General features: G+C 40.5%; 1 protein-coding gene across 14 annotated transcripts in view; it reads right to left on the reverse strand.

The window, feature by feature from the left end:
* The window catches only part of CDC14B (cell division cycle 14B), a 125,582-nt gene that overhangs the window by 37,122 nt on the left and 74,857 nt on the right, over nt 1-13,603 (reverse strand). For all 14 annotated transcript variants that reach the window (XR_010130293.1, XM_063696600.1, XM_031014624.3 and 11 more), the window contains exons 6-9: nt 8,573-8,639; nt 5,822-5,884; nt 1,197-1,284; nt 668-898 (exon numbers count right to left, since the gene is read on the reverse strand). Coding sequence is in view for 13 of the 14 variants with exons in the window: in XM_063696600.1 (XP_063552670.1) it covers nt 668-898; nt 1,197-1,284; nt 5,822-5,884; nt 8,573-8,639 (449 nt within the window). In the remaining variant the exon portion in view is untranslated. The remainder of the gene's footprint in view (nt 1-667; nt 899-1,196; nt 1,285-5,821; nt 5,885-8,572; nt 8,640-13,603) is intronic.

Genomic DNA, 13,603 nt, shown 5'->3' on the forward strand with positions numbered 1-13,603 from the left:
GGATTTATTTCTTCCCTTTGAATAGGCTATAGTTTCCTGTTTCTTTGTATGCCATGTAATTTTTCAATAAAAACTGAAATGTGATGTTTTGCCATTATATTTAAAATTACAAATACAGCAGTAACTCTGGAGATCAGTCTCCCCCTTTCCCCAAGGCTTGCTGAGCTTTTTTTCCAATATCGGATTTTTGTAACAAAACTATATTTCTTGTTTCTTAATTAACTAACAAAAGAAGAGAGTTAAATAAATCCTACTATCTTCATACCATGTATTATTGTATAGTCATTCATTTATTCAAAAAATATCTATTAAGTGCCAGGCACTGTTAAAATTGCTGAAAACAGAGCAACTTGTTAAGAATATAGTTTCCATAAAGACAGGCTCTTACAGTCTACGCTACTCATTGATGTATCCTAGAACTTAACTATATAGTATGCACCCAATAAATATTTGATGAATAAATAAATGCATTTCAATGTGATGTATTTGTAGAATTACTTATGAAAATAAGTTACTATACTTTTCATCTGAAATCAAAGGTTTAACGGCACTCTAAAAATAAAGGCAGTTTCATGTTCTGACACATAAACTAAATGAATATGGTCTGTTTCTACATATTCATATACTCACACTGTATACTATTCTTTAACCACCCCTAGAAACATACCTTTACAATGTACTGCAATGGCACCCTCAGCATTTTCACAGATATCTAGGAATTCTTTGACAATGGCATCGGTAGGGGTGCTGCCATCCGCAAAGAAAAGATCATGGTGATCGAAGCCAGCATCCGTAAAGCGTTTGGCATCATACATCCTTTTATTCAGACGAATAATGGTAGTAACATTGTGATTCTTAAAATATTGAATATAAGTCTCAGGAGAATGTTGGTGGTAACCTACATAAAGAAATGCAACAGATCTTGTAAAACACATAAAGAAAACAATGGCTAATAGTTTCACCTGTAACTGAACAGAAACAGTATCTGGACTGGGAATTAAATACCAATTTGATTATAACTGTAAAAAACAAAATGAAAAGAAAGTTAAAATCCAGTCAGAATGATCTACTGAAGTGACCAAGTATGCTTAAATAATAATTAACACTTGGTCAAGCTTGGTGTAACTCTTTCAAAAGAAAATATAGGATAGATATTTTCAATAACAAAATGAGATTGATGCCATAATTTCACATACCACTTTCAAGTCTGGCTCTTGAATGAGGTCCACAGAAGGCAATAAATCGGTCTGGTATTATCCAATTTAAATCTCCATTTTCTGCTTTCTGCAAGGGGAAGACCAGCACAATTCGTTTTTAAATGTATTCTCCCCACAACTTCTCTACTCAAGACTGAGTCTCTGAAGGACTTCAAACTCATTTGCTTTAGCGGAAAAGCTGTTTACAAATTGCCATGAGACAGGAATTTCAATTTGCCCTGCTATAAGTATATCCAGGGAATGGACGTATATCCTGTTCCTAATCATCTTCTTTTAACAGTGTTTCATTGCTAGGGTATCAGCCCTTGGAATACAGAGCTGACTGCTGCCATACAAATATACTATTTGGTTATTTTATCTGAATCAATTCTCATTATAGTTGCTGCTAATTAATAAGAAAGCAAGCAAACTTTTCCAGTATAAGGAATCTGGGAACTTCCCTGTTTTCCTGAATGACTAACTGGCTTCCAACATGAGCAATCTTGACTCCACGAATAAAGGGGGAAAAACTATCTACTTAGGTTTCTGGCTTCCCAATATTTACTTACTTACCTACTTACAGAGATATATCTTTCCACTATCTTCCTAACTATTTAATAAGGCAACCAATTTAAAAAGTTCATTTGTTCGTGATCAGCCTGACCAACATGTAGAAATCCTGCCTCTACTAAAAACTACAAAATTAGCCAGGCATGGTGGCGCATGCCTGTAATCCCAGCTACTCGGGAGGCTGAGGCAGGAGAATTGCTTGAACCCAGGAGGCAGAAGTCGTGGTGAGCCGAGATTGTGCCATTGCACTACAGCCTGGGCAACAAGAGCGAAACTCTGTCTCAAAAAACAAAAATTAAAAAAATAATAATAATAAATGCACTGAACCCACCAGGAAACTAAAAAATTACAAGTATACCAAGATCACAGTATGTCCCTACAAAAAAACAAATATAAACTGATATGTAAGACATGTTACTTCCTGTTATTAGGTCCTTTGGATTGAGTTACCATTACTATTATAACATAGATACAGTTCAAATTTAACAATAATAGAAACTTCTGTCTTAATGAAATGGACAACACAGACTTAAGCAGGAAGTAGAAGACACTTGATAGTGGAGACGGAGAGGACTCCTGATTAAAAACAACAGATAAATTAGCTTTGAAATTGGGGTGTTTCTATGTGTACCTAAAAATGAGTAAAAAATAACAGAGTTTCTTGAATATCTACAGGGACCAAGCAGGTAACCCCAAACCAGTTTACTGGACTTAATGATCAACATGGGGAATCAGTCAGCCCATGTTCCATAATACAAAGGTCTAAACAGCCGGGTGCAGTGGCCTGCACCTGTAGTCCTAGCTACTTGGGAGGCTGAGGCAGAAGGATCACTTAAGCCCAGGAATTTGAGTCCAGCCAGGGCAACACAGTGAGACCCTCTCTCTTTAAAAAAAAAAGAAAAGGAAAGGTCAAAGCAGGAATGAGGGCAGCTGTTGTCAGATATTCTGATTTTAAAGTGAAATCAGAAATCTGGACTTTTAAATAACAAACCCGTGATCAGTTGTTGGCAACAACTAGATTTCACTGAATTGCTGATGCCATTAATTAAGATACATCCTGAATTCAGAGGAGCTGAAATAGGAAAAAATGGGCATTGTAGAATCAATGAATGACACTATCCCCAAATTTCTAAATACACTATAATAACTGAACTGGTGTGTGGGAACCTAAACAGTTCCCTGTGTCACCACACAGCTTCATGGAGGTGAAGACGTTTGTGGTGTGCCCCTGCTACCCCCCAGCCCAGACCCTCCAATCTCTACAGTAGTAACAGGGGAGTTACTTAGCGCCTATATTATTCATTAATAGCACACAAAGGCATCACTACAAAAGGAACAAATACCAACTAGTGTTTTTAGCAGTTTTGCTTACATAGACAAAGTAACTTGTTTCAAATGTTTAATGTTTTAAGGACAAGCGCAAAAAAGGTGTTAATAACTTAGCTATATTCTGTAAGTTTAAGGTGCTAGTTAAATGTACGTTGTACTTTAGAAATGGACTGCTATCAGAGAAGTAAAGACAGGGTTGGCTCTAATGAATCCTACAATGTATTCTTACATCTTTGGTACATCACAGAGGCAACTGAGTGTCATTATTAACTGAAATTGAAAAAACAGTTCAGTTAAACGTAAGAGTTTGAAATAATATTTACTTTGGACGTTGTGAAAAAGAATTCTCTGAGGATTCAAGATGCTGCCACATGAAGTGCTGCTGTTTGAGGAATCACCTCCCCAGTGCTGGGGAGCAAGTCTGCTCAAGGTAACTACAGCAGGGTAAGAAGACAGGAGGCTACAACTACTCTGGGCTGAAAAGGGCTTTAGCACAGTATCTTACTCATTCCCTATTTGGAGGATAAAGCTGTAGAATCAAATTATTTATTCTTTTTAAAATATATATACTATGTTAAAAAACATAGAACACACCTGTGGTTTTGCCTGGCTTATCTCTCCCTGGCCCTGTCCTATCTTTTTAAGAAATTTTGTGTGGTTGGGCGCCGTGGCTTACATCTGTAATCCCAGCACTTTGGGAGACTGAGGCAGGTAGATCCCTTGAGTGCAGGAGTTTGTGACCAGCCTGGGAAACATGGCGAAATCCCATCTCTACAAAAAAATTACAAAATTAGCTGGGCATGGTGGCGCGTGCCTGTAGTCCCCGTTACTGGGAGGCTGAGGTGGGAGGATCACTTGAACCCGGGAGAGAGAATGCAGTGAGCCAAGATCGCACCACTGCACTCCAGCCTGGGCAGCAGAGTGAGACCCTGTCTCTAAAAAAGAAAGAAAGAAAAATAAAATAAAATAAAATTGTTAGAAAATAAATTTTTTTTTGGTCCGGCTGGTTTGATGGGGCTGACCCTATGCCCCAGGCTCCTGGGATGGCCAGAGAACTAAGGCTGGCCAGAGTATTCCTTAGCCCTGCCCTGCCAAAGAACACAGGCTGGTGCAGAGATGGGCACATGATGTAAGTCAGGCCAGTGAGAGGCATTCCTGGGCCTTCTGATGGAGCTAAGATTACACTTTTCTGATCATTTTGCCAAACTGGCAGATCAAAGTTGCTGGTGGCCATCTTTATCACTACTGGAGAAGGCTGGCCTGAGAATAAAACTAACTTCAAGTCCAATTTCTGATTAAGTGTCTGAGCACCTGAAGGGGCATGCTAGAAGCCAATCCTATTCCTGGACTTTTAATTTATGTAATCCAGTAAATTTTTCCCTTTTTTTTGAGACAGAATCTTGCTCTGTCACCCAGGCTGGAGTGCAGTGGGGTGATCTTGGCTCACGGCAACCTCTGCCTCCCGGGTTCAAGTGATTCTCCGGCCTCAGCCTCCTGAGTAGCTGGGACTACAGGCGCCCACCACCACGCCTGGCTAACTTTTTGTATTTTAGAGATGAGGTTTCACCATGTTGCCCAGGCTGGTCTCAAACTCCTGAGCTCAGGCAATCCGCCCACCTAGGCCTCCCAAAGTGCTAGGATTACAGGCATGAGCCACTGCGCCTGGCAAATTTTTCCTTTTTTATTTAAGCTATTTGTGTTTACTTTCTGTAACTTGCAACCAGAAGTGTCCTGACAAACAGAAGGTTATGGCAAAAACAAAGATATTTTCCAGAGATAATTAGGTGTATAATGACTATTCATCTCATCTTATTCTATGCTAACGGTTTTAAAAGCATCTCAATCACTGTGTGACAGCCATCAATACTAAAATACATTTAAACTAAACAGTATAAAGAACACACGGGGCACATTCATTCACTCTAGAATTGTGCATCAAATGCAGAAATTCCCACTGAGAATTGGGACAGGAGAAATAGGGATAAGAAGATGAAGACTTGACTTTTTTTCACTCTATACACGTCTAAAACAAAACAAGAATATTGCTTCTGTAAGTGAAATGGGTGATTAAGAAAGCTAAAAACAGGGCCGTGCACAGTGGCACACATCTGTAATCCTAGCACTTTGGGAGGACAAGGTGGGAGAAGTGCTTGAGGCCAGGAGTTCAACTCTAGCCTGGGCAACAAAGTGAAACCCCATCTATACAAAAATAAAAATTAAAAAATTAGCCTGGCATGGTGGTACATACCTGTGATTCCAGCTACTTGGGAGGCTGAAGAGAGAGGATCATTTAATCCCAGAAGTTCAAGGCTGCAGTGAGCCATGTATACCACTGCACTTCAGCCTAGGTAACAGAGCGAGACTTGGTCTCTCTCTTTTTTTTTCAATTTAAAAAAAGAAAAATTAAAAACAGGCAGAGAAATTTTGGTCAGAGTACAAACCATAAGAGGATAAGTAAATTCTGGAGATCTAATGTGCGTACTGTATGCTTAAAATCTGCTAGAGTACATCTCAGGTATTCTCATCACACACGCCAAAAGACTAAATTATGTGAGGTGATGAATATGTTAATTAGCTTGATTAGGTAATCATTTCATGGTGTATACATATATCAAAACATTACTTTGTACATCTTAAGTATATATAAGTTTTCTTTGTCAATTATTCCCCTCAATAAAGCTGGGCGGGGGGAGGAAGAGTTGAAAACATGATCCTTGAAGACTTACTTCATAGTGTTCATATTCATCAAGGTTAAATGAGTTGAAATTCAGGAAGCCATACTGCATTGCCTAAAATCCAAAAGAAAGCTTTTAAGAACAAGGATGCAAATAAGAAAACAGTTTCCTATCTATCCAATTTCAGAATACTAAATATCAGGGGCCCCCCAAGAAAGTATTGTCATGATCAGATTACTTTCCACTGAACAGCTTTCAAAGGAAGTGGGCGGCGTCTTCTAAGTGCTTCTTTCATATGGAAATTAATTATAACTATATGTAATAAGTTTGTTGTGTTTTGTTTGGATTTTGTTTGTGAGATGTGCTTTTTTATTTTCATTCACCAGTCATCCTATCCATGTATTGTTAAATAATCATGCCCTGAAAGTAATCCTCTTCTCTTACCAGATCACTACCACCCCTGGTTGAAAATTCAGAAGTTTAGGATTCAAATATAATGCACAACCCAATGGTCTCTACATCGATAAGAAAGAGGAGAGAATCCATGTGCTAGTTTATCCCAAACAAAACCCTCATACTTCATCCATATCTTCATTTTCATATTCTTCCGAACAGTCTTTAATCAATGTTCCCTAAAGTAAACAGCTCTGACATCAACACTAAAATCAAAACTTTTGAGGAAAAAAAAGATATTCTTTCCATAGGAATAAAACAAAAAAAATTTCTGTCCTATCCTATAGCCTTACTCTGTGTGATAGCAGGCAGAGTATGATAACCAAAATAAGCAGAGTGTCTATTTTCTGAGACAAGGACAAACAGAGCTAGCAGCCTCTGAGAAATATCCTCCTGGCTGCTGATCCCTGAGCCAAACAGGAGGGAAGCAAGAATTCTTGATCCACAAGCTATTCTTGGTTCAAAGAGGGGGCTTTTGTACACCCAGTTTTCAAAAGTAAACTACTGAAATACAAATGTAAAATAAGAAGGCTAGAATATCAACTAAAAAGGTCTTCATTTTATATAGTTATTTAAACACTAATCCCAAGACTAAGTCAATCACAAAATTTATTTCCTTGACTGCAATATATTTCATGATTTTGGACTACAGCTATTTCTAATAGAATGAAACAATAAAAAAAAGTAGTTTATAAGGAATTCCTATTTTCCTTTGAATTTCATGAGGTGATCTTATTGGAAGTGAATCACACTGAAAACATAATTACATTGATGCATGTTTCTTCATATATGCAATATTCAAAATCAGTCACAAATAAAAAATGCTTACACTGCAAATCAGAAGCTAGCGACCCTTAAATAAAACTAAATATAGTGGCTGGGTGCGGTGGTGCACACCTGTAATCCCAGCACTTTGGGAGGCCAAGGTGAGTGGATCGCTTGAGCTCAGGAGTTTGAGACCAGCCTAGGCAACATAGTGAGACCTCATCTCCACAAAAAATATAAAAATTAGCTGAACATAGCAGAAAAAATGAAAATTTAATTTAAAAAAAACCCAAAATATAGTATGCAAATGGCAATCTTTGACCTATCGTACCAGCTAATTGACTTTGGGTGCAATACCCAATTTAAAAAAAAAAGCCAAAAAATAATAATAGAAGCTGCCATATGGTGTTATAATAGATCATTTCCAAACCCCTCAAAGCTTTACTTTTCTCTTTTTAAAGGTGAGTGTGCCTGCCTGCATGAGCCCACCTGGCAGGGGCTGCAACTGCAACCAGAAGGTACCATTTACACCTGTTGCCCTTTGGTCTCCTGATTTCCACCAGTGCCCCATACCTGCCCACACTGAGGGCCCATGGAGCCGCCTCAGAGCTCATGGCAACTACCCCAATCAGCTCCATATCCCACAGTCACTGGGCTCAAATCCAAACAATGTGCCCATACCTCATTGATTGATACAGGGAAAAAAGTATATCAATTAGTCTCTGAATTTGTATGCTGATTAGTCCTCTCGTTTTAAGACATGTCAGTCACAATTCCCAGCAAGCCACCATGTTTCATTATACAAGAAAGTAAACCTGGGTTCCTTTTGGCTCTAAAAGCACAAGTTACAGAAAGATGCTGTCAAAGGCTTATTTGATCCATGGGCTACCGATTTACCATTCTAGTTTCTCGTGCTGTCCTGACATTAATACCAGGACTTGCTGCACCGTGTAACCCCAGGGGACCCTGTTCACGTAGAACGTGATAGGGAGGGTGTCCCCTGGAATCAACACAGCAGCCCTGGTTATGACCCAAGGAATCACTTGGAAATAGTTTGACAAAGCAGCAGTGACCCACTTAGTTTCACATAAAACTGTATAACAAACTAATCGAGGCATTCAAATTCTGTTGAACTAGAAATTGAACGCCTGACAAAACAAAAATGAAGTGTTTGACAGTGACTGTGTTACGTCTGTTGTAATGGTATTGGCAGGAATCAGGTATATAGAATATACAAATCAAAGAGAACTTACCAGTAAACAAGTTGTCTTTACTTTTGTTCTTTTAGATCATAATATACTCAAAACCAATTCTGGATCTAGAACCTAATTGTATAACTCTTATTTTCCCTGTTTCTTAAGTGACTTTTCCCCCAACTCATACATAGAAGCACTCAGAAATTCAGAATAAACTGTTTCCTGGTTTGGTCTCATTCTGACATTAGTTGGGAAATGGAGCACCTCTGTCACCATATGCATCTTGGAAGAAACACTAACAAAAAGATCTCGGGAAGAAGGCCTAGTCTTCTTGGACCACATGTTAGTTCCTCAACACAACACTGGGTGCATCCTACATGTCACTTACCTTCTTTACTGCATGAAAACAGTCAAGAAGTGTAATGTAGAAATTGCAACTTCCATAGGCAGCATCTCTGAAACCCAAGAGTAATAAAATATAGATCAGTTAATTTTCTGCAATTACACTTACCTAAGACAAAGCTGACTAGAATTTAAAATCAAATGTAACTCTGAACCATTATCAAGAAGAAAAAAATCTCGCCTTTTGACTTTTAAATAAAAGATAAATCAATTACAAATTTCACTGCAGTTTCTACCTATTCCAATAGGTACTGTTTTATGGGCCTGGATCAATAATGACCACTTCCTAAATTTCAAATGTTCTCTCTGGATTATTTTTGGCTTTAACAGCTGAGCCACCTTCTTGAATTCAACAAATCAATACCTATCTCTCCCCCTAAAGGGGCAAAGCATTTGAATTTTTTCTTTAAACCGGAAAATACCGTATGAAAATCTTACTGGGAAAGACTGCTTTTTGATCCTGTAATAAACATATGTGTGTATGTGTGTCTAATTATACATGTGTGTCTGTCTGTGTGTGTGTGTCTCCAACCAAGTATGACAGAAATATTGAGAAATCAAGGTCATATTTAAAATATTAGGTAGAAGTTCATAAGCATTTTGTTGCTATCGTTATCCTAAAGACTTTTACCCATTTAACTGGGTAACTTCTGGGTTTTTTTTTTAAACTTTTTTATAGAGATAACGTCTTGCCCTGTTGCCCATGTTGGGGTGCAGCGGTGTAATCATAGCTCACTGCAGCCTCAAACTCCTGGGTTTAAGTGATCTTCCCACCTCAGTGTCCCCAGTAGCAAGGACCACAGGCATGTATCACCGCATCTAGTTAACTTTTTTTTTTTTTTTAAGGTAGAGATGGAGTCTCATTATGATACCAAGGCTGGTCTTAAACTCCTGGCCTCTGCCGGGCGCAGTGGCTCAGGCATGTAATCCCAGCACTTAGGGAGGCCGAGGCAGGTGGATCACGAGGTCAGGAGTTCAAGACCAGCCTGGCCAAGATGATGAAACCCTGTCTCTACTAAAAATACAAAAATTAGCCAGGCACGGTGGCGGGCGCCTGTAATCCCAGCTACTCGGGAGGCTAAGGCAGAGAATTGCTTGAACCCGAGAGATGGAGGTTGCAGTGAGCCGAGATCATGCCACTGCACTCCAGCCTGGGCGACAAAGTGAGACTCTATCTCAAAACAAAAAAAAACAAAAACAAACAAAAACAAAACAAAACAAAACAAAAAAAACCAAAAAACCCACACAACTGGCTGGGCGCAGCGGCTAACGCCTGTAATCCCACCACTTTGCGAGGCCGAGGCAGGTGGATCACAAGGTGAGGAGATCGAGATCTTCCTGGCTAACACGGTGAAACCCTGTCTCTACTAAAAATACGAAAAATGAGCCGGGCATGGTGGGGGACGCCTGTAGTCCCAGCTACTCGGAGGCTGAGGCAGGAGAATGGCGTGAACCCGGAGGCGGAGCTTGCAGTGAGCGGAGCTTGCGCCACTGCACTCCAGCCTGGGTGACAGAGCGAGACTTGAGACTCGTCTCAAAAAAAAAAAAACTTCTAGCCTCAAGCAGTCTTCTCACCTTTTTGGCCTCCCGAAGTGTTGAGATTACAGGTGTAAACAGCTGTGCCCTACCTTCTTTCTGATTTTTAAAGGACAGTAATACCAGTAAAATCACAGGAACTAACAAGTCAACTACCTTCCACAGGATCACTCTAGTTTTGGGAAAGTGCTTATATTACTTTACAGACAACTCCAGCCAAACACTGCATCAATACATACCAGTAATCTTCCTATACAAATCTCTTAATATCAAGTAAGGTTTTACCCAGAGAAATAAGGCACCCCGACCCCTACCCTGCTTCTCCTTTTTGGCTACCTTGAGCCATTACAAGATGAAATCTTCTGGAATTAGGCAACATAAAAATTAATTTAATTATGATTAAGCTAGGCATGCAGAAAAACTGTGCCTATCTGAATGGTACTGATTTGCTCCTGGGGAAACAGGGTTGCTGGTGGAGCTATCACTAATTCCCCACCTTATTTGGGTCTTCACACTGTAATATTTCTTACTGTGTGGCAGTTACATAAATACATGTAAAACCTTACTACTGTACACTTAAGATTAGTGTTTTTGAGGCCCAGCGTGGTGGCTCACGCCTGTAATCCCAGCACTTTGGGAGGCCGAGGCAGGCGGATCACGAGATCAAGAGATTGAGACCATCCTGGCCAACATGGTGAAACCCTGTCTCTACTAAAAACATAAAAATTAGCCGGGTATGGTGGCGCGCACCCGTAGTCCCAGCTACCTGGGAGGCTGAGGAAGGAGAATCACTTGAACCTGGGAGGCAGAGGATGCAGTGAGCCAAGATCGCACGCCACTGCACTCCAGCCTGGTGACAGAGCGAGACTCCCATCTCAAAAAAATAAAATAAAATAAAAAAAGATTAGTGTTTTTGTTAAAAACTACAAGTTATACATTAACTTAAAAGGGGAAAATGAATATTCAACAAATGTTAGAATAAAAACTAAACCACATTTTAAACTTTTAATTCTTGCTCAAACCTTAAGGGCCAAAACTACAGCAATGAGGGCAAGAAAAGGCATCCTTTTTAGCTAAAATCGTCTTCAATGTTACTGACTGATCTGCTTAGAATTACTGAGCTATGCGAACCTTCATGAGGACAGAATGCAGGGTCTTGTTTTCTTTTTTTGAGACAGGTCTCACTATGTTGCCCAGGCTGGAGTGCAGTGGTGCAATCATGGCTCACTGCAGCCTTGACCTCCTGGGCTAAAGCGATCCTCCCACCTCAGCCTCTGGAGTAGCTGGGACCACAGGTGCACACCACCAGGCCTGGCTAAGTTTTCGTATTTTTTGGTAGAGTTGGGGTTTCACCATGTTGCCCAAGCTGGTCTCGAACTCCTGAGCTCAAGCACTCTGCCTGCCTCAGCCTCCCAAAGTGCTGGGATTACAGGTGTGAGCCACTGCGTTCAGCCGACACAAGGTCTTAGAACACACCATTTTTGTTCTGTAAGGTTCTCAAGTGAAAAACTTCTCTTCCACATCCTAGAAAAAGTCTTTAACCTAAAAGACCACGATTTTACCAACACTTTATTGGCAATATTCAGAAAGAAAAAAACAAAAGGACTTCCAGCGGTGGTCCCAAGGCCAGCAGCACCAGGACCACCCCACCCGTTAGAAATGCAAATTCTCAGGGCCACCCCACATCTACTGAATCAAAGTTCTCGGGATAGGGCCAGGTAATTTGTGTCTTAACGGGTCCTCTAGTTGTCTGTGATTGCGTTCAAGTTTATGAATCACCGACCTACAAATCAACACAAATCCTGGTTTTGTAGAAATAGGGTGTTCATGGAATAAAGAACCCATTTAGGTGAGAAACTAAGGCAGGAAAATGAAGTACTTTAGCCTAAATCAAATCAAAATTATCAATGGAAATGGGGTAAACCCTCAAGTTGGATCCCAATGATTTTAACCATGTCTTCTCTGTGAAGGAGTATGATTATTTTCTTTTTTTTTTTTTAGACAGTCTCCCCCTGGAGTGAGTGCAGTGGCGCGATCTTGGCTCACAGTAAGCTCCACTTCCTGGGTTCACAACATTCTCCTTCCTCAGCCTCCCAAATAACTGGGACTACAGGTGCCCGCCACCACGCCCAGCTAATTTTTTTGTATTTTCAGTAGAGATGGGGTTTCACTGTGTTAGCCAGGATGGTCTCAATCTCCTGACCTCGTGATCCACCTACCTTGGCCTTCCAAAGTGCTGGGATTATACGCGTGAGCCACTGCGCCTGGCTTGATTATCTTCTTAACCTACTGATAATTCTTTTCCAATCAAGTTAAAGACATGTTGATTCAGTCTCTGTGACATTTTGGCAAATTTCTTCAATGCTTTTTTTTTTTTTTTTGAGAACCTACTGTGGGGCACAGCCCCGCTCCAATCCGTGATGATTTCACACGCTTTCATCTGGGCCCTGCTGAAGTCCTGCCTCATACATCACAGAATCTGAATATACGACAAGAATCTTTGCTCACTCAAGTGTATTTCATTAGCACCTCCAATTTTAGACACACCCACATCACATCTTCCTCCCACCTTGCATTCAGCCTTCTTCCAATAGGCAGAACAGCAACTCTGAGGCTCAGTTTATAAGCCTTGGGCAGTGGGGAGGGATCCTTGTCACTAAGATCATTTAACAAATTTGGAAAACACGTAAGAATCAATAAACGGGCACTGCTTAGAAACTGCACAACAATGTCAAATACTAGTTTTAAAGAACGGCAGCTTTCATAACGGCTCGTATTCACCACAGCCAAAAACTACGAATGACCCAAATATCCATCAAAAGGACCACAGGCAAATAAATTGTGGTATACTCATAGACTGGAATGCTACAAAAGGAATAAAAAAGGATGAACTACTGATACCTGCCACAACACAGGTAAATCTCATAGACATTACATATGTGAAATCCAGTTGACAGCTCCCCAAAATGCATACCAGTAATATCAAGTTCAAAGGCAAGCAAAACTGATAGTGGTAGAAGTCAGAGCAATGATTAGCTGGGGGTGATGACTGACTGGAAAGGGGTGGGAGGGAAATCTTCTAGGAGACAGAGAATTTTTTTTTTTTTTTTTTGCGGGGAGTGGGGTGGGGACGGAGTTTCGCTCTTGTCACCCAGGCTGGAGTGCAATGACACGATCTCAGCTCACTGCAATCTCCGCCTCTCAGGTTGAAGTGATTCTCGTGCCTCAGCCTCCCAAGTAGCTGGGATTACAGGTGTGCACCACCATGCCCTGCTAATTTTTGTATTTTTAGTAGAGACAGGGTTTTACCACATTGGCCAGGCTCGTCTTGAACTCCTGACCTCAGGTGATCCACTTGCCTCAGCCTCCCAAAGTGCCAGGATTACAGGCATGAGCCACCACGCCCGGCCATGACAGTGATTTTTAAACATGTAGGTAAATGGCCGGGCTCGTTGGCTCATGCCTGTAATCCCAGCACTTT

This window comes from Gorilla gorilla, chromosome 13 (assembly GCF_029281585.2).
Source record: "Gorilla gorilla gorilla isolate KB3781 chromosome 13, NHGRI_mGorGor1-v2.1_pri, whole genome shotgun sequence".
NCBI lineage: Eukaryota > Metazoa > Chordata > Mammalia > Primates > Hominidae > Gorilla > Gorilla gorilla.